Source organism: Lepidochelys kempii, chromosome 18 (assembly GCF_965140285.1).
Source record: "Lepidochelys kempii isolate rLepKem1 chromosome 18, rLepKem1.hap1, whole genome shotgun sequence".
Classification (NCBI taxonomy): domain Eukaryota; kingdom Metazoa; phylum Chordata; order Testudines; family Cheloniidae; genus Lepidochelys; species Lepidochelys kempii.
The window spans coordinates 23,413,670-23,439,900 of NC_136397.1; the positions used below are offsets into that span (position 1 = coordinate 23,413,670).

Below are 26,231 nucleotides of genomic sequence, written 5' to 3' on the forward strand. Positions count from 1 at the left end.
TCACCCCTCTGACCTGTGGAGGGTACGGGGCTGGAACAAGGCTCTGCACCTCACCCCGTGTCAGGGGCAGGGCTGGAGGGCATACGCGATGGCTGCTCTGGTTTCCCGGGGGGCCAGGTCAGCTGGCAGTGTTTTGCATGGCCCCAGAACACAGCCAGCCGCCCGAGCAACTGCCAGCCAGCAGCTGCAGGGCCCCCACCGCACCCGCACCCTTGTTAAAGGACAAACAACAACTGAGCGCACACGCACTGTCTTTAATGGTTCACCTGGGAGGCAGTGGCGGCAGGACGGGACAGCACAGCGCAGGGATAATGTTCAACGGACAAGATGGACTAGCCCCAGAGCCAAGAGAGGACTCCTGCTTTGCACCCTCCAGGGCAGCCCGGGGCCCAGCCATTCAGCTACCAGGGGCAGGGAGGAAAAGGGGAGGCAACGCTGCTTCCCTGCCGCAAACCAGCCAGGACGCAGCTTCAGAAAATCAACACCAAGCTTAATAAATATGCAACTTTATATACACACATCCCTGGGTGAGCGTGCCTGCCCGCGGGGCTGGAAACGACCGGGCAGAGGAATCTGCCACCCAGCCGCCATGTCCCTTCCCACTCTCTGCTGCCGTTCTGCAGCAGCCTCCACGGCCTGCTGGCAGCCAAGTGTAACGAACTCCCCAGCAGTGCCCTGCCCTCTGCCATCCAGGCAGTACTGGCCCCAGCTGCAGAGGGCCTAGGCTTAGTGCAGGGAGCCCAGCCAGGAAGGAAAAGTGGTCCCCCTCCCTGGGGCTGCAGTGGGAAGCGTTGGGGTAAGAGCTTATTGCCACTGGGTGCTCGCTGCACAAGCCTCCTGCTGCTGCTCCAGAGACCAGCTCTGGTGGCCAAAGCGTTGCCCCGAGGCAGGGGTCTGAGTGAGGCCTACGCAAGGCCCCCATGGCATTGCCCCCTCCCCAGCACCGTGTGCACTGACCAGTGTGGGAGTGTGGTCCAACGCTCCCTTCCCACCCGCGGGAACACTAGCCAGCACAGGGCCCTCCGTGGCCCCCCGCTCCCCACAGGCTCCTTTGGTCTCTCCCACACACCTCCATGCTAGCCACTCCATACACAGCCCTTCCTGGCCTGGCTGCCTGCCCGGGATTCCCTGTAACAGCCACCAGCTGCCCGGAGGACCCAGCCCCCCAGGAGGTGGGGAGCCGCCAGCCACACCCCTGCAGGAGCAGCGCACCCTCAGCCGAGCAGGGCAGCCAGCAGGAGAGGGACCCTGCGGCCCAGCCCCCAGCACCACTGCCCCGCCTTTCCTTCCCGTGAAAAGTGAGGCCGGGAGCCCAGACAACTGGAGCTGGGAGATGTGGTGCTGATGGGTCCAGCCATGCCCCTCCCCAGTCTGACATCACCCCACTCCCCGGCCTGCCCCGGCTTCCTCCACCTTCCTAGCCCCTGTGACCTTGCCACGCCCATGGCCAGCAGGACACAGCGTCCATGGCAGCACCCCGCTGCCAGTGCATAGCTCTCCTCCCTCTTCACCCACTGCCAACGTTTGGATCCCTTCCTCAGTAAGCCCATCGCCACTTCCTGGAGCCAGTGCCTGAGCTACCCAGCCCACCGCCTCGGTGACAACGCAGCCCCCCAGGGCGTTATCCTCAGTGGAAAACCACATTTCGGGGGCTTTGGTCATGCAGGAAGAAGCAACTCACCCCAGCAGGGAGCCGACAGAGCAGCCGTGGTGGCTGGCGGTGGGCAGGGGCTGCCCAGGTCTGGCTCCTTGCTGCAGTGCTGGAATTTAAAGGGGCTTTTGCTTCTGGCTCCTGCAGCACAACCCCCTTCAGGACACAACTGCCATCCTCGGGAGAGCTCCCAGGGTGCCCAGGCCGCAGGCCGCAATGGCATGTGAGCTGAGAGGAAGGGGAAAAGTTCTGGCTATTCCCCTCTGCCCCTTCCCTTCCAGCTGTAGGTGCTGTGTGCTGCTGCAGGAAATGCAGCTTACCACAAATAAAGTGCACTCCGAACCCCCTGCTCCTGGGCCTTGGGCAGGTTTCACCCTGCAGCCCTTGCGACAAACAGCTCTCTGCAGAGACGGTTCACAGAGAAGTGGGAAGCTCGACGATGGGGTCCCAGCAGGCGGGAGGTCCCAGTCTTTGCTGTAGTGTTTGGCTTTTGCTGAACCTGATGCAACGTGGCGTGTGTGTCTCCCCCATTGCAACAGGCCAGCGGTGCATGGAAGGCTGCAGTCACACCTAGCTCACAAGCCCCAGCCTGCGCTGCCAGACCCTGGGGTGTGGGGTTGTCAGTTCGGAGCTGGCCGCAGGCCTGCGGCAGGACAGGCGAGTTCGGAAGCCCAGCAGAGCCCTCTGGACCAGGGGCGCTCCAAGGATGAGGTGGCAGCACTGGTCCCTGCTCACTGACTGCCAGGAACTCTCCGAGCACCGCCCAGGCCAGCAGTGTGGGGCTGGGCTACAGCGACCGACGTCTGAGAAGCCAGGTCCTGTAGGGGGCGTCCTCTGCCCAACTTCGGCTCCAGAGTTCTCAGGCGTGGCTGCAGGGGCTCCCGGGATTCAAAGTGCAAAGGAGCAGCTCCCGGCCAGCCCCGGTCCTAGGAAGGGCTCCCTGGCCAGCCCAAGCGCGTCCACCTTCAGGGAGGAACCCAGGCCACGGCTCCATGGAGTCTGTCCCCAGGCACGCCACACTCCCATAGACGCACCCACACACACGTGTACATGTGCACACTCCCCACACACTCCCATAGACGCACACACGTACGCACTCCCCACACGCGCACCCCCACACACGTGTACATGTTCACACTCCCCACACACGCACACTCGCATGCACTCCCCACACACACACTCCCCACACGCGCACCCCCACACACGTGTACATGTGCACACTCCCCACACACTCCCATAGACGCACACACGTACGCACCCCCACACACGTGTACATGTTCACACTCCCCACACACACGTGTACATATGCACACTCCCCACAGAGACATGCATCCACGCACGCACACCCTATGTCCACACACCTGTGCCCTGTCTCTCTCCCATCCACACGCAGCCTTGACACGCTCCTGGCCGCTGCTTTTGGGGCCTGCAGCCTAACATCTCCCAGCGCCCTGGGCGCTCATGCTCCATCGTCGGGGGTTGGCGGAACTGGCAGCCCTGCTCCTCTCCTGGAGCCCCTGCAGCTCTCAGACCTCCCTGCAAGAGACAGGCAAACAGAGGCGCTCTTAGCCGGCTGCTCTAGGGAGCACACACAGCCCCAGGGCACCTCCCCCCACCGCAGGGAGCTGAGCTTAGAAACGCTGAGCCTCGGGGCTGCCACTCAGGGAAGGAGACTGACGGGAAAAGCCAGACTTTGCCCCATGCATGTGCCCTGCCACGTGGGTGAGGGAGATCTGCAATGGCCCAGCCCCTGGGGCTGCTGGCGCCAGCTGGCTGCGGCCCAGCAAGCGTCCTTGTGACTGTGCAAAGAGGCCCATGGGCTCCCCCCACGCGCCCACCCCGGCCAGGCCAAGCAAGCCCCGTGACACTCACGAGGCGGTCAGCGTGGAGTTGAGGAGCAAGGTGGTCCTGATCCTGTACAGCTGAGCCAGTGTCAGCTTGCGGTGCTGGGCCGCCTGCGGGTCTGACAGTGTCCGGTGCGCAAGGGGCGGCTCCTGGCAGCACTCGGGAGCCCCCTCGGGCCCTGCTGGGGGAGCATCCTGCCCAGGCTCCACAGGGGAGGCGTCGCTGCTCTGGGCTGGGCAAGCAAAGCCCTTGGCGCACGCCAGCTCCTCGGGCTCGGAGAGCTCTGACGAGGAGCCACCGCTGCTGCTGCTGCAGGTGCTCAGGCCCAGGCTTCGGCAGTCCGACCGGCCACCCTGGCTCCCGGCGCCCGCCCTGCTAGTCCTCTGGCAGCCAGCCGGGGCCTCGCGCCGTGCACGTCCTTGGCTGGGGCCTGCCAGGAACGTGGCCGGGCCCGGAGCCATGAAGAGGTCGCAGAGGCTCTTGCTCTGGGCAAGGAGGGGCGAGGCTGGGATCAGCTGCAGCAGGCTGGCCTCCGACTTGGACTTGAGCGCTTTCCCCTTGCAGGGCAGGAGCTGCACGGGCGTCCTGCGGCGCAGCTTGGGCGAGGGGGCACGCTGCGCCTGCGGGGGCCCCCCATCCTCCGCCCCTGGCTCCAGCTGCTGCGCCTCAGCAAACTCCTGGATGGAGGTGGGGGAGAGGGTGCCGTAGGCACTGTCGATGGACGCCGACCTGCAGCCGCTGGGATCCAGCGTCAGGCAAGTGGAGCTGAGGGGGGCACGTGTCTCTGCAAGCTCCCCGCCCTCCTCCAGCAGCTCCCGGGTGGGGGTGGTGGACGAAGCGGTGGTGCTGATGGAGGTCTCGTCCGACTGCGAGCTGAACGGCCCCACTTCCAAGTCCGGGAAGGAGCGCTCCTCGCTGGCATCCACCACCACCACTGAGATGGTCTCCGTGGAGCCGCCGGAGGGGCTGCAAGAGCAAGGGGAGAGTCAGCCAGGGATGGGGGCTGGGAGGGACGGCTGGCTCCAGGCTGCGGCACACTGGGGCGGGGCAGGAGCGAGGGGAGCGGCCAGCACTGGGCGTGATGTGTGCTTGGGGCCCTGATGGCACAAGGTGCCAGGCTTCTCCTGCAGGGCCGTGCAGCACCTGGCATGCCGCATTTCCCGGCTGGACAGTCTCCCCTGGCCCGCACTGCGAGTGGCCCCTGAGCTCTGACGGGGGGGCGGGAGGGGGTTGTACCATTGTTGGGAGTCCAGGCTGTTGCTGCTCCTGCGCAGGATGGTGGGCGAGCTGGCTGCCGAGGCCCCACTCTCCCCGTCCTCTCCCTCCTCCAGGCTCTGCAGATGCTGCCCTTGGCTACGCTGCTGCTCCTGGAGACGCAGCTGCTGCAGCAGGTTCTGTGGGGAAGGGGCAGGACACAGCGTAGGAACGGGAGAACACGGCCGTCCCCAGCTGGGGCGCCGATCCCCATCCCAGACCAGGGGCTCCACACCGGTCAGGGGCTGTGTGCTCACCGGGACTGCCCCGGCAGTGGGCCCGGTTCCCAGCAGCCTGCACACAGCCTGAGACATGCTGCCCGTGCCCACACGGGTCTGCTGGCTGTGGAGCAGAGACGCAGCACTGCCATTGGCAGCCCCCGGGGAGGGGATGGTAAAGGAGGGAGATTCACTGCAGGGCATGACAGCTTGCACCACTGGCCCTTCCAGGGGAAGCGTGCACTGTCCGAGGCTGTCTCCACTGCCGAAAGTGGTGAGACTGCAGCGAGATAACCAACGCCTGGGAGTGACTGTGCTTCAAATGCTCCTGGGGACAAGGTCACCCTCGGGGGAGAGAGGTGACACCTCGGGCAGCGGTCGGGCTGCCTGTGTCCCTGTGTGCACCCAGTCTCTCTGCAGGTCTGCCTGCTGCTGGCAGAGCTAGGAGTGCACAGGGCAGGCCTTGGCTGCGTCTCCATTTCCTTGTCTGGCCCCCTCTCAGAGAAGGGCACGCGCTCTGAGCTGGTGCTGGAAACCCCAGGCTGGTGCCGGCACTAGATGAAACGCCCACCGCCTCTCAGACTGGGGATGCTGCAGCGGCTCAGCACTGGCCTGGCGGAAAGGTGCTCTGCCTGGAAGGCAAGTGTTTGCTCCTGAATCACCTGTGCATTGTACAGTGCCTCGATCCAGCCGCGGCACAGGGTCTGCCCGCTGGCCTGGAAGGTGTAGGCTCCCACGGCGCTGCGCAGCTCGTTGAGATAGATCAGGAGGAAGGAGCCTGCAAGGGGGACAGGAGGCAGCAACCAAACATGAGCAAAGGCACCTCCCACCGGCCCGGGCAAGTTACCGCAGACACGGTGAGTGCCCAGCACAGGGAAGCAAGGAGACACGCCAGCTCTCGGGACAAGGCCAGGAAGGCACCAGAGCAGCAGAGTGAGCAGGGCTCTGGCCATGCGTAGTCAGAAGGGGCCTAGTGCCCAGGCCCCAGGGACAAATCACGCTGCAGCCTCTGTCCTCGCCAGAGCCCCGGGGGCGACGGTGCTGTCGTGCTGCAGGAGGGCAGGGTGCAGAGGCTGTAACAGCCCAGACACGAAGGGCAGGAGCCGAGCCATTTGCTCCCCACGCTCCCAGCCCTGGGGTTCCTGGGGCTGGGAGCACTAGGGGGTCAGTCTCTGTGGGGATGGAGGGAGAGCCCTGTGCCCTGGCAGCCTCAGTCTGCCAGCAGGCAGCGGGATTCAGTCTCCTGCCCACAGGCTGGCAGGACAGGGGGAAAGAGAGAGAGAGGAAGCTCCTCCAGCTCAGAGGGGCTGCGAGGGGCTAGGGGAGACGCTCTGAGGAGAGGAGCCCAGGGGAGCTACACAGCCAAGGCCCGGCTCTTGGATCCCAGTCCCGCATGCTCACCGGGGTCCTTGAGCTCCCGGCAGACAATCTTGTCCACGAGCAGGGGCTGCCGGATGACCTTGGTGCGCTCAGCCTTCTTCACCGGCTTGGTGATGAGGAACAGGTCCGTGAAGAGGAAGCAGTAAACGTCCATCTGGAGAAGGCAACAGCACAGGGCTCATGGGATCCTGCTGAGCAGCCAGGCGCTGGGGCAGGCGGCCAGGTGAGACCCTGGAGGTCGTGTTACTGAGCCATGCCCACAGGAGTTGGTTCCCAAGACCAGCCAGCTGCGGGGCGAGGACGGACGCCTGCTGCACCCTCCACCCCCAGCTCCTCAGGCAAAGGAAGCCCTGGCTGAGGTAACTGCTAGGCCGGTCCCGGGGGCTGCTTGGGAGCTCTGCTCTGGCCGCACTGCTCACCTTGCTGTCTTTACCTTCCTTCATTTTCAAGCTCCCCTCCAGGAGGAGCTGCCGTGTGTCCTCGGGGGAGGTGCCCAGGATGGGGGCCGTCAGGTCCAGGCGCAGGAACTCCTTCAGGAGCTGCCAGCAAGAGAGAAAGGACGCAGTCAGGGGGCATGGGGCAGGGGCCAGCCCGGCTTGCACGCCCCCTGCCCACACAGTCCATACCTTATCCACCTCCTCCGTGCTGCTGTCCACCACCTCGTAGGAGTCAATCCGGCTGAGGATGGCCACCAGCCTCTGCTGCTCCTGCCGCTGGCGCATCCGCGAGTTCACGTGATTGATAAACCGCTCCACGGAATTGATCTGCCACAAGGGGAGCGGTCAGAGGCGCATAGGGGAAACTGGTGGCTGGCAGCCCCTGGCACAGCAGGCGTGACGAGGAGCCCTGCCCCAGGCCCCGTGCCCCACGCCCTGGTCCAGCAGGCTTGGCAAGGAGCCTGCGGAGGCAGGAGGCAGAGTCTGGGTGACCCTGCCAGGCACAGCCAGCACTGGCTGCAGACTGGGGACACGGCTGCTTGCTGGGCACTGGCCGCCCCGGCCCTGGGGAAAGGGCGCACGGGAGCCCGCGGCCAGCACCAAGGCACGGCAGGGACGCAGGCTGCCCGCCCTCTGCCGCTGACTTGGCCGGCAGCAGCCTACCCGGGGAGGCATGGCCCATCCGCCCGCACTCCCTGGCAGGTTACCATGGTGATGACAGCGTCCCGGGTGCAAGGGTCGTCCGTTTTCTTCAGCACCGACTTGAGCAGCAGCGGGTACTTGGTGAGGCGCTGGTGTGGCTTCACCAGCATGTCGCTGAGCTTCAGCCGGTTGCATTGCTTGTGCTTCTCTGCCCACTGGAAGCAGAGACAGGGGCGCGTTAGCGGCTCGGGGGCGGCGCGGGCCGGCACCGGTGCGCCTGGCTCCAGGCCTTACCGTCACGTAGGCCCGGAAGAGGTCGCTGTCCCGCAGCAGCGCGCGCATGTACTCCAGGCAGGCCTCCTCCTCCATGCAGTAGCGGATGTAGGGCTTGAAGAGGGAGCCAAACTGCAAGGCAAACCAGAGCGCCCGTCAGAGCCCAGGGCGCCTCCCCGCCAGGCACAACCATGGCAGAGCGAGCGGCACCTGCGGCCTCACACCCACCATTTTGAATCCCTTCAGGAAGTCCACAGGGTCCAGCAGCGCCTTGGTTTTCCTGGCCTTCTCCAGGACGGGGGCCATGACACTGCCCCACAGGGCACGGTGCAGCTGGATAATCTCCTGGATGTTGCTGAACAGACGCTCAGCTTCCACCTGTAAGCACAGCAAGGGGTGCAGTGGGGCCCTGGTGACGCCCTGGCGGTTCAGCCCTGGCAGAGCACACAGGGGCAGGGTTTGCCAGACAGAGTGGCTGGGATCCCCATGCAGCACTGGGATCCCCTGCTCCTGGGCCTCCAGGGCAGCTGCCCAGAGCGGCACAGCCCGCGTTGCCCTGCCCAGGGGAGACGGGCTCGCTGCGGGAGGCACTGGGCACATCGTCGCCACACGCCCTGCGGTGGGTGTGAGGCCAGGCTACCGCGCAGCTCAAGGACCGTCCATTAGCTCGAGCAGAGCTGCTGGTTCAGGGTCCAGAGGGCCAATTCCTCCCATTAACGCGCGGGGAAATCCCTGTGTCTCTGCTGCAGGCTCCCAACCTCGCCACACGACACCTTCCACCCTAGGGCTCCATGTCAGCCCCAGTCTGACAGCAGGGCGGGGCCACCCAGAGAGCTCCTCCCAGTGTGGGGCGGGGCCACCCAGAGAGCTCCTCCCAGAGCAGGGCGGGGCCACCCAGAGAGCTCCTCCCAGTGCAGGGCGGGGCCACCCAGAGAGCTCCACCCAGTGTGGGGCGGGGCCACCCAGAGAGCTCCGCCCAGTGTGGGGCGGGGCCACCCAGAGAGCTCCGCCCAGTGCAGGGGGGGCCACCCAGAGAGCTCCTCCCAGTGTGGGGCGGGGCCACCCAGAGAGCTCCTCCCAGAGTGGGGTGGGGCCACCCAGAGAGCTCCTCCCAGTGTGGGGCGGGGCCACCCAGAGAGCTCCTCCCAGTGTGGGGCGGGGCCACCCAGAGAGCTCCTCCCAGTGTGGGGCGGGGCCACCCAGAGAGCTCCTCCCAGTGTGGGGCGGGGCCGCTTGGGGGCCGGGGGGCTCCTCTCAGCACGGGGCGCGGCAGCCCAGGGCCCCTCGCTGGCCCAGAGCGAGGGGCAGAGGCTGGGACTGGCTTATGCCTGCGAGGACCCTGCATGCGATGATGGACTTGCTGCCCCGAGCCCCGGGGGTAGCTGGGCCCTTACCTCCCCCAGCAGCCCTGACTCCTGCAGGTTCAGCAGGCAGCAGAGGAAGAGCTGCAAAGAGAACAGAGAGCAGGCAGTGCAGAGCCGGCACATCCGACCTCCCTCTGCGCACGCCCATGCCCCACCGGGCCACCAGCGGGGGAGGATCTCAACAGGCCGCAGCCCTGGATGGGGGTGTCCCTCCCTACTGGGGGCCGGAGGCTGCATGATGTGCAGGCCGTGACGGACACCCGTCCGACCCAGCCCAGCTCCAGGCTGTGGCTGCGAGCCGATGGCCAGGCACAGCTGAGACCCAGCCAGCCAGGGGCTCTTGGATGCTGCACTGGTGAGCGCAGCGTACAGAATAAACTAACTGCTCCTGGCAGAGACGGAGCCAGTGAAAGCTGCCCTGGCTCAGCCCTCTGCCCCCGGAAGGGCACGTCACAGTCTCCTGGCCTCCAAGAGTCACTGGCCTAACACCCGTCGTGCCCCCCACAATGGCTTGGCAGGAGCCTGGCTCTGCCCGTTCCCAGGGCCACGAGGCGGGCAGGGCAGACTCACGTCTGTGATCACTTTCAGCTTCCGGATGTAGGTGGCTTCTGTTTGCAGCAGCTCCCAGACGGCCTCCTGCTGGTGGCACTGCCGGCGGGTCAGGGCCTGGCGAAGGGCAGAAGGGTCAGCACCATGTGGCTGCGGGGGCCCCTCGACACAGTGCGATGTTCCCACCGAGAGCAGGACGGGCAGGGAGCGAGCCTCCTGCCTGCAATCGTCTCCCGCGCACGAGGCAGCCTAGCGCCTCCCCCAGCCAGGACGTGAGGAGAGGCCCTGTCTCATGGGCCCAGCAGAATCCCAGTCCCACAGGGCAACATCCCAGAAGGGGGAAAGAGGCCAAGGCACTGAAATGTGTTTGGGAGGAGGTCTAGCTCCCTCCTGCCTGGCCACCTGGGGGAACAGGTGCAGTGGGCCCCAGCCAGCAGCCCGTGGCGGGGAACAGGAGCAGTGTGGCTGTAGGAGAGTTGCTCTAGCCCAGCCTTTTGGGAAATCTCACCCCAGGACCACAGCACCCTGCTGGGATGTTCTGCACCAGCCAGAGCCCCCTCCTGACACATTACCTCCGGGCCCTCGATGATCTCCTGCCAGCTGTCTTCCAGGCACAGGCTGGTGTCGTCCTCCTCTTCCTCCCAGGAGTCCTGGTCAAAGCGGAGCTGCTGGGGGAGCTTGGGGAGGCCGAAGAGGCTATAGCTGTGCAGCTTGCTCTCCAGCTGCTCCATCTTATCCATCTCCTAGCGGAAGGGAGCACAGCTGGCTAAGAACACACAGCGGTGGGCGAGGGGGTTGCTTCCACTCGGAGGGTCCCTCTCCCATTGCCAGCGCTGCCCGCTCAGGAGCTCACAGACCCAGCTTCCCGCTGGGAGAATTCCTCCCGCCGAGGGGCTGCAGAGCCTGCACCAGCGTCCTGGAGCACAGCACCCGCCCGGCCAGGCAGGAGAGGAGAATAACGGGATGGGGCAGGTGGCTGAGGCCCTGGCATAGGGGATTCCCGGCCTTTGGCCATCACTGGGCCTCGTGCCAGGATGCTCGGCAAGGAGCCCCAGGCCAGGCAGCTGGCGTGCAGCGGCAGGCCCCTGCAGAAGGCCTGAGTGACTCACAATGGGCACCTGCGGGAGCCTGCCTCAATCCAGCCCTGGGGCTGAAGGCCACAGAGAGGACAAAGGGCACAGAGAGCCGAGGCAGACGGGAGGTTGCCACTCCCTCCCCAGCTGTGCCCCGGCTCAGCAGCAGCACCGAGCTCTCAGGCAGCAGCCCCTGGTGGGCTCCAGACCCCGCTGCTGCTCTGCTGAGCTCTGCCGCAGCCAACACACCCCACCCCATCCCTTTCCAAACCCAGGCAGCTCCTGGCTCTGCACAGGTCTCCTTAGCTGGGCTGAGAGCAGCCAAAGAATCCCACCAAGTGGCTTGTCCAGGAGGTGCCTGCCGCCAGCTCTGGGGTTAGGCCCATTTCTGCCAACTTCAGCAACCTCTGACCTCCTGTCCCAAACTAACCCAGCGCCCCAGCAAAGTGCATGGACCGGCCTTGCCCAGTGGGCAGGGGACACAGGCCAACACCTGCCAGAAGCTTGGAATGATGCTGCCCCTCCCAGACACAGGCGGTCAGCGCCATCCCCCCAACAGCCCACAGCTCTGCCCTGCAGAACCTGGCGCCCAGGAATTCCTCCCTGGGCAAACAGCCCCAGATGGCAGCCAGCAGAGACTATGGAGTGTGTGGGGGGGTGCTGCTCCGAATTCCACTCAACAGCAGAAATTTGGGAGCCAAGAGCCCCTGGCAGCAGGGACAGGCCCAAGCCTGGTGCCAAGCAGCTGACGTACCCGTCCGAAGGGACCGGTGCTAGCACCGGAGCCAAAGAAGCCACTGAAGCGACTGGCGGCCCTATTCTTCCACGTATCGCTTCCATTGCTGGGCAGGGAGCAGCTGAAGTGCTGCAGGGGGTCCTGGCCCGGGATGCTGGAATCGCCCAGAAACTCATTCATGTTCTTCCGCTTCCGCCCGGGGGCCTGGAATTCCAGAGAGAGACACCTTAGGGGCTGCTGAGAGTGGGGAGAACTCACACAAACAGCCCCGGGCAGGGGCCAGAGCTGCCCCATCCGGCCACCAGCCTGGCCTCTGCACACCTCGGTGAGCCAGTAACCCTCCAGCAGCAGGTGAAGGAGGCGGGCGGCAGCTCAGCCTGCCAGGAAGAGGGCGCAGTGCACAAAGCCCCCAGGGCTGCCCCAATCCCTCCCCAACCCACAGCAGGGCCTTGCTAGTCTTGGAGCAGGATGGCCACAGTGGGCTCCTGTCCAGTCCAGGTGCCACCTGAGTGACACCCTGGCTGACGGTGCACAGAGCCCTGCACCAAGGCCAGGCGCGTGGGCACCAGCCCCGAGACAGCCAGGCGTCCTGCCAAGCAGGGCTGACAAGATCCCAAGGGCTCTGGGAAGGGGGCTGTGGCTGCAGCCCAGCACCCTGGGACACTGGCTACATCTGACCAGAGCCTGCAGGAGCTGCATTCGCTACCAGGAATCCAGTCACCCACCGGGCAGAGAAACGGGCCAGAGAAGAAAGCCAGCCCCAGAGCTCTGCTGCCATGAGGCTGTGGGAAAGGACTGGGTGGAACTGGCCCTCCAAGGCAGGCAGCGAGACCGCTCACAAAGCAGTTGCAGGGGATGGGTGAGCAGATGGGCTCAGGTCTGCGCAGTCAGCCAGTGCGTAGCTTGGCCCTCCGAGCCCCTCACAGCTCCAAGACCCCTCGGACATGGAGCGAGCAGCCCAGGGGCTGCACAGCCTCACCTTGGCCGGAGCAACCCTGCGCTCATCCCAAGGGTCTCGCATGCAGGACAAAGGCACCGAGTTCCTTCCAGAACAGCAGCTGCAGCTTTGCAGGCCAGAGAGCAGGTGAGGGGGAGCCAGCCCAGGGAGCTCTGAATGCCCAGCCCCATGACTTTGGCTGAGTGGGGAGAGGGGGAGGGCTGCTCTTGTGTCAACAGTATGCAAAAAGCCTCCAGTCGTCAGGAGCGATTGCATTGCTGAGTGGGGAGTTCGTGATGCCCCGGCAATGAGACATTCCTCTGGCGCGGCACCTCCTGGAAAGCCAGGGCCTGCAGCCATCTGCAGGCATAGGACAGAGGTGCTACGAAACCCCTGTTTATCCCACCCCCCCAGTGCATTCTCAGCCTGCCTCTCAAAGCTGGAGTTAGCTCAGACCAGCCCTGAGCAATCATTAGCCAGAAAAGAGCTGCCAGGGCTTGTCTGTCTCAAGCAAGGCTCCATCCTGGCTATCAACTCCTAGAGATTATCCCCAAGGAAACTGCCTGGGGCCAGCCCCGGTAGGGCCCGGGAGTCTCAGCCGGCTCCCTTCCCCATGCCAAGCCATGTCTGAGCCCAGCTCCGCCTGGCTTTCCAATGCCCCCAGCAGGTTCCACTCCCAGCTGCAGGACCTGGCTACACAGGGGGGCGAGCTCAGCCGGAAATCGGCCCCCTACCCCTGAAAGCTCAGCTGGTTCCTCATCCTTCAGACCCTTTGAATGCCTCACTGGGGTGGCCAGCGGGGCCTTCCCAGGCAGCCGCTCTGCCTCCTGCGCAGAGCACACCCCATGCGCGCAAACAGACCTGGCCTCTTTCCCCTTGTCTGCTCCTGGTTCCCTCGCTCAGCAGCAGAGCACACAGGAGCCTACGCGCACACGGGCAGGGGCACATGCGTGTGTGCACAGAGGGCACGGGTGTGGGGCCATGTGCTCACCCCCCGCCCCCAGTGATGCTCGGGTGGGCTTTGGCTGTTCCGTGCGTTTGCTCCCACACCGGCTGCTCCTGGGGTACATCCGAGGAGTCAAACACTCATCCAGACCCTGGGCTATGTTTTCATCACCCTCTGGCAGCTCTGTTCTGAGCAGCCCAACTCGAGCTGCCGGGGGCCTGAAGGTGCCGCATGCCCGATGGCTGCCCAGGGAGCTGCAGGTGCTCAGCCCTCTGGAACCAGGCCCCAGGCGGCTGGAGCTGGGCTCCAAACAGGCACCCGAAGGTCGTGGGCACGTGGGGAAGGTGGCTCCAGCTGGCTGGCTGTGTGAACACCCTGGTCTAGTCTGTCGTAGGCTCTCCTCACTGGGTCCCTGCTCTCAGCAGGGCGGAGACTGGGCGCTGCACCCACACTCCCTGGGAAGGGGGGCACTGCACCTCAGCAGCGCTTGCAGAGCAGGTTCTGGGCATGGCAGGGACTGGAGCCTGGCCTTGGCTTTCTGCTCATCAGAGGAGCACTGAAAAGCCAGCAGCGTGGCGCATGGGGGGCTGCTCTGCAGTCCCCTAAAGCCCACGGCAGCCATGAGCTGAGCTCCCTAGAGGGCTCTGCTCCCTGCATCTGTGACAGCCCCACGCAGTGCAGAGCAACAGCTGACAGCGAACCCCTCTGGGGCACCAGACTCCCAGCCGCCTTCCCGGCCCAAGGGAGACACCCAGAGCTCGCCGTCACTCCCGGGCACGCACAGCGGAGATGGCAACACTCTGGCAGGCTGCAGGCTCCCGGCCCTAGCACAGGCCAGGGGTTAGACACAGGGCCAGGCGAGTGGCCAGACACGAAGCCTCAGCCAGCTCAGATCAACCCAGCGCACTTCAGGCTCCTTCTGGTCCCGGCCACCTCCCTAAGCTAGACCTGCAGCTCCCCCAAGTACACAAGCTTCTCTATCTCCCTCCAACTCTCCCTGCAAAGCCACCGTCCACCCACCCCTTTGCTGGTTTCTTGCAGCTTCCAGCAGCCTGCAGTCCCTGCCGGGCCAGCCCTGGTATGTCTGGTGCTGGGAGGCCACAGGGACACGATCCAGCCAAACGTCTCGCCAAGTGGGGGCCAGTTCACTCCTGGGGCCTGGCTGCCAACTGCGGTAACTGCACAAGCCCTGCTGCCTGCCCATCTCCCCGCATGCAGACACAGGCCCAGCCAAGCCCTGGATCAGCCCCTCAAACAGCAGCAATTGTGACAGCAGACCCAGGGCAGAGTTCTGCACATGGGCCAACCCCCAATTTGGGGCGTTCAAGCCATGGCCCTGCCCATCAGGGCGGCTCACCCCGATCTGTGCCATTGCAGCCAGCCCGGTGTGAGCCTGGCCAACACGCCCAGCAAGGGGCATCGCTCAGCAGAGCCCTGCCACTACTCCACAGCCATGCTCCTGCAGGGGCTTTGGGGTGCCAGGGGAACCCGCCCCTGACGACAGCTGGCTGCATTTCCTTCCCCTGGGGCAGACGTGCCCGTCACCACAACGTCTGAGTGTCACCACAACCCAGCTGGGGCGCTGAGGGGCCGCCCAACGTCACAGGGAGCCTGGCGCAGAGCCAAGAAGAATTGTTTGTTTTGGCTAAGGCTGACCCAGGACTCCTTTGCACCAGGGGCTGTACACACAGAGATCCTGCCCCAAAGACCTTACAGACCAAGTAACCCAGATGTGCTGAGTCCCCAGGAGCCCACCCTCCCCCCTGGCAGTCCCTGAGCACAAGGCAGGGTTCCCGCTGCTGCTGCGTCTGGCTCTCCGCTGGGGTCACTGCGGCCCTGGACACTCTGCTGAAATCCAGGCAGATACCCAGAACATCAGCACCCTGCCTGCCTGCCGCCCCGGACACTCACCTGGCAGCCCACGTCCATGGGGCACACGGACACAACGGCCACGTCCCTCTCACTCCCAGAGCACAGGTGGGGCCAGCTCTTCCCAGCCATGAGTCGGCCAAAGGCCATGCTGATGCTCAGGGGCTTTTCCTTCATGCCAAGCGGTGTGGGGCAGGGGCAGCCCAGTCCATGCAGAGGGCCAGGCAGCGCAGGAGACGATCCCCTCTGGGGACCAGGGCTCCCTCCTTAGCACTGAGGCAGAATGGGAGGCCCAGGGAGGCCCTGAAGGGCAAATGATTCAGCCACAGGTCCACAGTGCCAGTCTCACCGGCAGCCCGACCCCACGCAGACAGCACCCACCCGTTCTGAGCATGAACTGCAGGGGCCGGGGCTGCCTCTGACAGCCACACCCCGTCAATCAGCCTGTTAGCCAGGTGAGGGACACCTGCCCTGACAGGAGAAGCCTCTGCTGCAGGGAGAACAGCCGCCCAGGGAGCGAGGTGCAGGCCTGGGCCTGCAGTCGCAGCAGGCAGGGGAGCTCTGTCCTTTCTTGCTCTAGAATGGACCCTGGGGCAGCCAGGCCGGGGCGCCCCCGTGACCACAGCACTCCTGGCCCAGCAGCTTCTCAGCTGCTGCGAGGGCTGTGAGAGAAAGGACGGAGAGCTACACCTAGGCAGCATACGGGGAGCAGCCCCCGCTGGAATTTCCCAGCCTTCGGGACAAGTTGGACACACCGAGGCACCTGTCCATCCAGCCGCTTGCTGGCGGAAAGCCCATGGCGCATATAAATGGCACACACAGGAACTAAGATCCAAACCCCACCTCCTCGCCCAGGGATCAGGGAGGGCTGCTGCCTGCCAGTACACGGGTCTGTCACCGGGGCAGCTGGCCCCCCACCACAGCACTGGGGCAGCCTGCTCCCCTCTACCCTGCTCCACCCTCCCACCCAAGCACATTCCCTACCAGAGGTTGCTCTACCAAGGCATGCAACAGGAGATCAGGGAGCCGTCCTGTCCCTTGGCAGTGAACGACTTTGTAACAGGTCACCCCAAAAAGCATGGCCCAAGGAACAGAACCAACCCCGTGGCCATGCTCTGAGCACACGGCTGGCACCGGGACACCTTCACTCAGGCTGAGCTGAGGGCATGCCAGCTAGGGCACTTCTTAGCTTCAGGTGGCACGTGACCAGGAGTCCTCATCGAATTTGGTCCGTTGGTTGGATCAGCAGCTTCGCTGGCCCAGGCTGGGCACTGACGGGGAGCACGATGTGAACACTGACCCATGCCCCCTGCTCAAACCACCAAACCAAGTGTGGTTGTGTGGCAGGGGGCTGGCCCCTGGGTGCGGGGCCCTGGCACGTCTCAGCCAGAGTCGGAGCTCCTGACAGCACTGACAATCTCCACGCAGCTCGTGGGCGGGGTGCAGCTGGGCGGGGTATTCCTCGGGCAGGGACCACACTTCAGAACACAGGGGCATGGCTGGGAAGTGGGTGCTGCAGGTGGAAGGGGAGCACCAGCGATGTGGCAGGGGAGAGAGCAGGCGATGAGGATGCCGCAGGGGGAGCCCCAGCAAGGCGGCATGGGTGGGGGGACCTGCAGGGACCTCAGTGTGGACTCGGGGAGCAGTGAGCTCTCTGCAGAACCTCATTTAGGGTGTGACCTCTGCCTATCATCTCCCATGTGTCCCATGTCAGCAACTGGCCGCTGGCTCTTGCAGGGGATCCGTGCTCCTGCAGACACCCAGTGAAGGGGCCAGGACTCAGCCACCCGCTCACCCTCTGGCCCAGGTGGGCAGGGCTGGGTCCCAAGGTGGTCACTCACTTTCTCCATGCATCCTGGGGCCTCCAGTCCCAGGTGGCCTCCAGCCGTCCAGCAGCACACTGACTCTGGCCCTTGCATCTTCACCCTCCAGCCTGGCCTGGGGCTCTTGTTAGTGGCTTTGCTTTGGCGACACTCCGGCCCAGCCCCCTCCTGTCCCGCCAGCGCCTGGCGACGCCAGGCTGTATGTGGCCTGGCCATCGGCTCTGGGAGGTGAGCCTCCCCCAGCTGAGCATTGTAGTGGTGGATCCTCGCAGCCACGAGCCCTGGTGGCACAGCCAGCTCTCTGGGTTGCGGGGTCCGCAGTGGGCTGACACGGGCGGGGTAGCTCCTCTCTGGCAGCTGGTCCTGGCCTTGGGCAGAGGGCTCAGCACGGAGTTAGGTGCGAGGGCGTTTTGCTCCTGCTGGTGCCTGGCCCCACAGGGAGAGGCAGGAGAGTCCTGTCGTGCCCAGACTGATGGCTCGAGAGAACGTGAGCAGCGCCTGGCTCACACACGCAGGGCTTGCCTGGGAGCAAGGTGTTTTCCAAAAAAGGCCCCAAAAACAAGCTGCAGAAACATCTTCAGGCTGAATCCATGTCCCCCGTGGCAGCAACCAACTAGCCGCTCGTGTCTGGGAATGGAGGGGCAGCACCTGGCTGGGACATGCTTGCTCGAGTGGGGACAGCAGCAAGCCTTCTGCACAGAGATCTCACTTGCCGGGGCAATGGGCTGGGAACGCGGCTCCACGGGTGCAGCTCACCTTTGATACCGAACCCAACCTTGGGAAAACCGGGCACAGACCTGGAGAGACAGTTCCTGTTTGCCCTGATCTACGTCAAGTCTCAAGACTCCGGGGCACGCCCACTAAGGAGAAAAGTCACAGCACAGGCCCGCAGCAGCCCCGGCGAGGCCAATGGGAGCTCAGTTTATCTCGCACACTGCACGCCTGCGGCATGGCCCTGCCCCGGCAGAGCATGCTCAGCACAGAGGTTTACATAGCTCCACGCACCGGTTTATGTGGCTGTATGCCATGAGCCATGCAGATAAGCTGAGCCCAGCCCACAGTGATGGTTGGGGCGATGAAAGGTGCTGAGTGACAGCGCATTACCCTGCAGGCTGAACTTAGAATCATCGGTTTCAGAGGAACAGCCGTGTTAGTCTGTATTCGCAAAAAGAAAAGGAGTACTTGTGGCACCTTAGAGACTAACCAATTTATTTGAGCATGAGCTTTCGTGAGCTACAGCTCACTTCATCAGATGTTTACCGTGGAAACTGCAGCAGACTTTATATACACACAGAAATCATGAAACAATACCTCCTCCCACCCCACTGTCCTGCTGGTAATAGCTTATCTAAAGTGATCAACAGGTGGGCCATTTCCAGCACAAATCCAGGTTACCTACTACAGGACAGGCCTAACAAAGAAAATAACAGAACGCCACTAGCCGTCACCTTCAGCCCCCAACTAAAACCCCTCCAACGCATTATTAAGGATCTACAACCTATCCTAAAGGATGACCCAACACTCTCACAAGTCTTGGGAGACAGGCCAGTCCTTGCCTACAGACAGCCCCGCAACCTGAAGCAAATACTCACCAACAACCACATACCACACAACAGAACCACTAACCCAGGAACTTATCCTTGCAACAAAGCCCGTTGCCAATTGTGCCCACATATCTATTCAGGGGACACCATCACAGGGCCTAATAACATCAGCCACACTATCAGAGGCTCGTTCACCTGCACATCCACCAATGTGATCTATGCCATCATGTGCCAGCAATGCCCCTCTGCCATGTACATTGGTCAAACTGGACAGTCTCTACGTAAAAGAATAAATGGACACAAATCAGATGTCAAGAATTATAACATTCATAAACCAGTCGGAGAACACTTCAATCTCTCTGGTCACGCAATCACAGACATGAAGGTCGCTATCTTAAAACAAAAAAACTTCAAATCCAGACTCCAGCGAGAAACTGCTGAATTGGAATTCATTTGCAAATTGGATACTATTAATTTAGGCTTAAATAGAGACTGGGAGTGGCTAAGTCATTATGCAAGGTAGCCTGTTTCCTCTTGTTTTTTCCTACCCCCCCCCCCAGATGTTCTGGTTTAACTTGGATTTAAACCTGGAGAATGGTCAGTTTAGATGAGCTATTACCAGCAGGAGAGTGAGTTTGTGTGTGTATGGGGGTGGGGGGGATGTGAGAAAACCTTGATCTATGCAGGAAATAGCCCGACTTGATTATGTAAAGAGTTGTCACTTTGGATGGGCTAGCACCAGCAGGAGAGTGAATTTGTGTGGGGGGGTGGAGGGTGAGAAAACCTGGATTTGTGCTGGAAATGGCCCACCTGTTGATCACTTTAGATAAGCTATTACCAGCAGGACAGTGGGGTGGGAGGAGGTATTGTTTCATGATTTCTGTGTGTATATAAAGTCTGCTGCAGTTTCCACGGTAAACATCTGATGAAGTGAGCTGTAGCTCACGAAAGCTCATGCTCAAATAAATTGGTTAGTCTCTAAGGTGCCACAAGTACTCCTTTTCTTTTTAGAATCATCGACTATCAGGGTGGGAAGGGACCTCAGGAGGTCATCTAGTCCAACCCCCTGCTCCAAGCAGGACCAACCCTGACTTCCACTGCATTCCCCTTGAGGGGGTGTGGCCCCGCCACCGGGAGATGTTTTGTAATACCTGGGCCTATCAATTTAACCTCATTGCAGCTCAGCTGTAGAAAGGGAGTGAAAGTTCCTAAGAGGTCACAATAACCTGTAACAAATGTTGATGAGAAAAGGGAGACAAGGATGGAATTAGTCGGCTGCTGGCGGAACTCCAGGGCTGTGTTCCAGTCACGCCTGGTGGTGTGTTGGGAAGGAGATCGACCTGGTGACCAGCATAGCGACGGGATGGTTAGTCCACCCACCCCTCCCTTCTGGAGCTCTTCAAAGAAAAGGAAGACTTGAGGGGTGGGGGGGATTAGCCCAAGGAGCTGTCTGCCGACACCCACTGCCGTGAGCTGACCGACCCCCACCCCCATCCCCGCCGCCTCCTGGGACCATGAGATTTCCCATAACACCTGCGTCTTTGTCATCCTAATCCTAAGAAATGATTTGGCCAGGCCAGAGAGGGACCCAGATGACATCACCACCTCCGCTGGCTCCCACTCAATCCCAAATACCCCCTGGGATTTGAGACGGTCATTCCCACCCCCCACCCTTGTGTGTTCTGTTCCTTCCCACCTTACTTTTGTTCTCTCCTATCCCCCGTCTTTTTCCTTCTGTGTAATACGAGTCCGGCTTAGTCAGCCAAGACTACGTTTGGCACCCCGCAGCAAACCTGGGACCAGAGAAGTAAGTAAAAGCAATGCCCAGAACAGCCTGAGGCTGGTACAAGTTTGCCTGGGCTTGGAGTGGTGGATAAGGCCGTGGGCTGGGCCTGTGGTTTTCCAGCAGCCAGGCTGCGAGTGCAAATCAGCACCAGAGCCAGAAGCCGCGTTTTGTTTCTTTGCTGGACTTTTGTCTCCCCTTTCGCGGGTTTGTCTGGTTTGTCTTTTAGGAAATGGGAACAGACTTTAACAGAAGTGACAGCTCCAGCCCACCTCAACTAACTTCTCCTCTTTCCCCAATAGGATGGTCATCCCACCTTTAATGCCATCGGAGAGACTGCCAGGTGGGGGTTCCTTTAAAAGCTCTCCAGTTAACAGGACAGGGAGCCAGGGCTGCTGTCACAATGACCGTTTTATTTAACATTTAGCATGCTGAATGCTTTACCTCTTTTCCCTTCTGTATCTTTAACAAGGGCTAAAGGCTGTTCACTGGGGTGTTTGCCATGGGAGCAAGCGGCTGAGCTCTCCTGATACCAAACGCCAACCTAGTTTAACACTGTTTCATGTGGGACAGTGACTGGGTATGTTACCTCCTTTGACTATCTGGGCCCATTTACTCCATCGTATGTTCTCCCATTCCTCTACACGCAGCCCTGGGAATTCACTGTCTGATTTCCCCATGGAGCCTGCTGATCAGCGGCCCAGACGTAGCGTGGTTGGGGCTGCACAGAGAGGCAAGACCACCTCTCATGGCAGACTGAAGGCAGCCACTTCCCGTCACTCCCTGCTGGCCTGGGATGCACCGGAAGGGGCAGGCTCCAGTGCCATGCCCCACTTCCAGCCCCTCCAGGACACCCCGCCCAGAGGTTCCTCCCTTTACTTAGTACAAGCCCCTCTCCCTGCTCCATGTGACTTGTCTCAATAACACCCCAGAGAGGCATGTGCCTGGCCTGCTACCTGCTGATATTAGCTGCATGTGAACTGACAAACCCCTCTTCTCCATAGCCCCTTCAGCCTGCCCCAACTCCTTACACTGTATCCAATTCATGTCACTCACGGCTCCTCCCATGAAATCCTCCCTCACCCCCCCAGCCAGCAGGACAGCTCCCCCCTTGGGCACTGGCATCACACTGCCAGGAGCAGGCTTTGGTCCAAGGCTCAGGAGCAGGAGGCGGCCCCGTGCTGAGGTCAGGTGCAGAGCAGCCGCGGGGGGTGGGGGCGAGGGCACGCTGGGGTTTATTCATAGGGCGATTAGGGGTGGGAAAGCAAAGTTCCCAGAATCAGAGCCAGCCTGTGCTGGGAAACAGGCCCCGAGCCATGCACCGTCCAGCAGGCTCTAGCCGCGTCACGCTGGGCTGACTCTCTCACCATCCTGCGCACGGAGACTCCAGCCCCCCTGGGAGCATGCACCTATCGCCGCTCCCGGGTGCAGGTTTCCCAGAGGAGGTGGCACTAGCTGGGGGGGGTTGCTTTGGACAGGGACTGGGAGAGCCAGCATGGGGGCTGCCCCAGAGGCCTGAACCCCCACAACCCGGGGGACACCAGGCACACAGCCAGCTGGGCTGGCATGCAGAGCCCAGTCAGACATGCCCCTGTCACCGAGTCACACTCACACATGGCAGAAATTACACACACTCAGGTCTCAGTGTGGCCAGGAAGAATGGCTGGGACTGGGCCCCCACCCCCATCTCATCCGACTCACTCCTGAGCCCTCCCAGGTGCTCCCCCCACGGAGGCTGTGCTGGGAAGACCCAAGGACCAGTGGGGTGCTGGTGGTCGTGTGCCCCCGCACCACACGGTGCCGCACGGGCCCCAAGCTAGCCAGGAGGCAGAGCCCAGCCCAGATGTGGGGGAGACGGAGCTGCATCACCAAGCTCTTGGGGGATGTGACCACAGACGCACGCTTCCTCCTCAGCTTGGCAAATGCCAGCTGGGTTAATGCCACGGCTGAGCCGGGCTGGCTCCTCCCTGCCCTGTGCCCCAGCTCTTGCTGTTCCCCCCGCCCCACTCCCAGCCCTGCCCTCACCCTTGGAACTTGGGAACCTCTGCTGGCACTCACACTGGCCCCCCTCAGCCGCTCCCCAGCAGCGCCCCGACACTGCAGGGGGAGCAGGTGCGGACGCCTGCCTCAGGCTCCTCTCAGCAGAGCCTTCGCTCAGCAATCTGGTTCCTCCTGGGACTGTAACTCTGGCAGCAGCCAGCTTGGGCACTTGCCTCTCTGGGCTGCAGGGAGAGGAAGCTGCTCCAACCCAGCTCTACCCCCGATTCCCAGCAGAAGTCCCAAGCACCTCACACAAACCCAAACATCCTCCCCAGCCCCAGCATGGCTGTCGGCTGGAGACATTATCCTGCCGCAGCAGGAATCTCTTGCATCGTGTTGCTGCTGCATCCCTGCCCAGAGGCAGCCGCATTTCAGGGCTCAGTGTGCACAGAGGCTGCGGAGGCCTGTTAATGACCGGAAAACAAGCCCATATGTCAGGAGGTGTCTGCGCCCTGGAAACCATGAGCTGATCCATGTGAGCATCATACCGCCTGAGCAGCACACACCTAGCATTACCGCTGGGAAGGAGATTTTCTCCAGAAGTTTTTCACCAGAAAAAGCTGATTTTCCTGGACAGGGTCAGGTTTGACGAATTGACGTTTTGAAACTGCTGAAAGATCCTGTCCCTATGTTTTCAAAATGAAAAGTTCTGGTTTTCAGCTCAAACTGACGTCCCGTTTCGAAACGTAAGTGTATTCATAATTTTTAAAGTGTTCAAAAAATGAAAAAGGTCAAAATCCTAGCAACCCATTTCCACCGACAGGCGCCACAGCCATTCTAACAGTCCATCCTGATTCCCACTGGGAACCTTGTCTGAAATCTCCAATCCTCTCCATTTCCTGCCCAGCTCTGCCTGGAACCCTGGGCCTTTCCCTGTGCCGGGCAGGGCCAGCTCTCCCCAGTCAACATGCAGCCCTGTGGGCCAGGCAGGCAGGGGACAAATGCTGCTGATTGCTGGATGGAGGAGCTGTTTGTTGACTGAGATTCCCCTTATCAGGCAGAAGGCTTTGGATAAGCTGAAACCTTTGCTTGCCAAGCAAACAATTGCCCATCAACAGCTCCATTTATTGTCTATATCTGATCTTATCGGTTTGCTCCCTGATAGGGAGAGACATCCCCGAGACCCAGCCACAGTGCTCAAGGTTCAGCAGAGAGGACACAGCACCCCAGGCCCCAGGAGACAAAGAGGGCCCACCGCGATGACCTGCCCCACACGGGCTGGGCCACTCCGGTGTTTCCCAGCAAGAACCCCACAGCTCTACAGAGAAGCTCCGTTGTCCACGGAGAGGTGAGCCCCGCCGTCTCAGTGTCCTGCAGCGTCAGCTCCTAGAATTCAGCTGCCCACTGCTCAGTACATCGGACGGACTAGTCTCAGCAAAGGGCTTGGTACGGGGCCGCACACAGTCACCTCCCCACCCCACCCAGGTCCCAACAGCTCCGCTGAGCCCCCCGCCCGGCCGCCGCCCAGGTGCCACAATGGCCCTCGCTGCTGGTCAGCCACCTCCCAACTCACCAGGATGTCCACGCTCTCCCGGCGGAAGGGCGGCTGGTCCAGCCTCTCGCCAGCGGGGGTGAAGAGGAAGGTGGAGGCGGAGCCTGAGGAGCGCATGATGGGCAGGCTCAGCGATTTGAAGTCTTTCACGGCCTGCTCCACCTTGAGCTCATCGCCGGGTTTGGCTGTGAGGGGAGCACAGGGCAGGGGGTCAGCCGGCGGGCACCAGCCTCAGCACCCAAGCGATTGCTATGGGTAGCAGAGTGACCCCCATGGCTCCTGGCCCCAGGGGAGCACGGCTCACGCAGTGTCCGTGGCACGTGCCAGACGCGCACATCCTGGGCACACGGCTCTGCAGGCTGCAATGGCTGCCCAGTCCCCGCGGGTCCCCACCAGGGCTGGGCGTGGCAGACCCTCCTACCTCCCCGGGGGCTGCAGGAAGCCCAGGTCTGTCCCAGTCCGTTAGCCTGAAGCCTAGCCGGATGGCAGCACAGCGCCCAGCCCTGGCAGGAGCCCACTGGGCACTCGCCCTCGCTGCCACACAAGCAGAATGCACTCCAGGGGGCTTCATCCTCTCCAGGTGCGGACGCTGGGGCACTGTTCAGATGGCGACCCCTGCTGGACACTGCAGGAATAACGCTATGCCCTGCCTTCCTCCCCGACTCCCCCAGGGGATACGGAAGGGGACGTGCAGCCGGGAGCCACTTTGAGTGAGGCCTGGCCCCCTCCCCCAGGTGCAATCTCAGCCGCCCCCACCCTGCAGGCTGGAAAGGCTGCTTGCGCTGGCCCGAGGGAGCTCAGCACCGCGAGTCCTTCTCTCGCTCCCTGGGCAGAGGCTGGATTTGAACCACGCCAGCCCTGACTTGGGCTGAATGGGAACCTGCGTCCCAAGAGGGGAAGGTCCCAAACCCCATTCCCTATGCAGCCCAGGACGCCATGGACCTAGAGCCTAGAGGGCAGCAGAGCCAATTCAAACGTCCCCCCAGAGCCACTTCCTGCAGCGCCTCCTTTGCTGCAGGGCAGTGCGTGGGCTCTGCGCTGGGGGCATCCCCCCTCCCGCCGAGCCAGGGGACACACGGGGCCGGGCGGGGCGCACCTTTCACTCTCAGGTAGTGTCCCCCAAAGCGGTACGCTTCGAAGCTGAGCGACAGAGGCGTGTTGGACTGATCCAGATAAATATCCACCTTCGCCAGCTCGATGCCTTTCCTCTCGAACCCCGGCAGCAGCACCTCCCTAGGGGCAGCGAAAGAGACGTCGGCCCAACTTCCTCCCTGCCCTGGGGCTGGGCTCAGGGAAGAGGGTCCCGCACCCACTCAGAACAGGAGCGCTGGCCAGGCGCACTGCGTGGGGAAGGAGCTCGGCGGGCAGCGCTGGGGACACGCACAGGGCTCCTGCTGCTGCCACCACTCACCACCCTGCTGGCCTGGGAGCTCAGCGACGCTCTCCCCAAAGCAACCTGCCTGCGAGCAGGCCTGTGCCCAACACACAGCTCAGCTGGTGGCTGGGGAGCAGCCACGGCTCCCACACAAGGGCACCGCTCTCGGCTCTGGCCAGCAGCTACTCGGCCTCGGCAGCTGGCTAGAGCCACAGACACCCCGCTCAGAGCACATGGGAGGAGAAGCTGGCGGGGGACTCTGCAGGGTAACCCGTCACTGCTCCTGGGAGAGGAGGCTGAGGAGATGGCTCTGAGAGATGATGCCCATGGGGAACAGAAGGGTGGCAGGGACCCAGGTTGGGCACGGAGCAGGTTTCTCCATGATCGCGTGGCCAAGTCAAACACAGCAGCCTCCCGGGCACCCCAGACAGGCACAGTGGGTGACAACTCCCTGATGCAGCTCCAGGACACCCCCCAGCAAAGCTCCACAATGGGCAGTGCCAGTCCTTGGGCCCCTCCATTGCTCAGTGCAGGGTGAGCCAGCGGGCCCTGGGCAGGCACCTATGTGCTCACTAGTCAGCAGCACCCGCCTGCGCCCAGGGAAGCCAGGGCAAGAGGCCAAAGCGAGCAGGGAGCTTCGGGGAGGCATGGAGCACTGGGCAGTGCCAAGAGCACATCAGCTCCTGGATCAGGGTTAGAGTCCACAGCTGACCACCCTGGGACCCCGAGCCTCTGCACGGCACCCGGAGTCACAGGCCCACTCTTTGCCCCACCCCAGGAGCAGTCCCAGGGTCCCAGCCAGTCTAGCTCGGTGGCCACGACTCACCCCAGGGATTTCTTCTTCATGGCTGGGACGATCTCTGTTTCTATGTCCACATTCAAATCAAACTTCAGGGTGAAGCACTCTTTACTGGGGTCCTGGGGTAGGGGGCAGGAGTTAGCAAAGCCGTTGCCCAAGAGCCATGGACCCAGAGCCGGCCCTCCATCCTGCAGGGTCGGT

The 26,231-nt window shown here is 62.7% G+C and overlaps 1 protein-coding gene across 8 annotated transcripts in view; it reads right to left on the reverse strand.

Annotated features, from left to right (window-relative positions):
• Positions 1-234: 234 nt before the first annotated feature.
• PLEKHG5 (pleckstrin homology and RhoGEF domain containing G5) overlaps positions 235-26,231 on the reverse strand; it is a 126,242-nt gene continuing 100,245 nt past the window's right edge. For 7 of the 8 annotated variants that reach the window (XM_073316944.2, XM_073316950.2, XM_073316945.2 and 4 more), the window contains 17 exons: positions 26,058-26,149; positions 24,953-25,089; positions 23,878-24,041; positions 11,441-11,626; positions 10,186-10,356; positions 9,635-9,730; positions 9,095-9,145; positions 7,929-8,078; positions 7,722-7,832; positions 7,493-7,642; positions 6,975-7,112; positions 6,768-6,887; positions 6,370-6,502; positions 5,631-5,746; positions 4,733-4,890; positions 3,524-4,462; positions 235-3,187 (listed from right to left, as the gene is read on the reverse strand). In XM_073316944.2, coding sequence (XP_073173045.1) covers positions 3,178-3,187; positions 3,524-4,462; positions 4,733-4,890; positions 5,631-5,746; positions 6,370-6,502; positions 6,768-6,887; positions 6,975-7,112; positions 7,493-7,642; positions 7,722-7,832; positions 7,929-8,078; positions 9,095-9,145; positions 9,635-9,730; positions 10,186-10,356; positions 11,441-11,626; positions 23,878-24,041; positions 24,953-25,089; positions 26,058-26,149 — 2,922 coding nt within the window. In that variant the 3' untranslated portion in view covers positions 235-3,177. Of the gene's footprint in view, positions 3,188-3,523; positions 4,463-4,732; positions 4,891-5,630; positions 5,747-6,369; positions 6,503-6,767; positions 6,888-6,974; positions 7,113-7,492; positions 7,643-7,721; positions 7,833-7,928; positions 8,079-9,094; positions 9,146-9,634; positions 9,731-10,185; positions 10,357-11,440; positions 11,627-17,015; positions 17,793-23,877; positions 24,042-24,952; positions 25,090-26,057; positions 26,150-26,231 lie in introns of those variants that run through there. The other variant, XM_073316949.2, reaches the window with a different exon arrangement.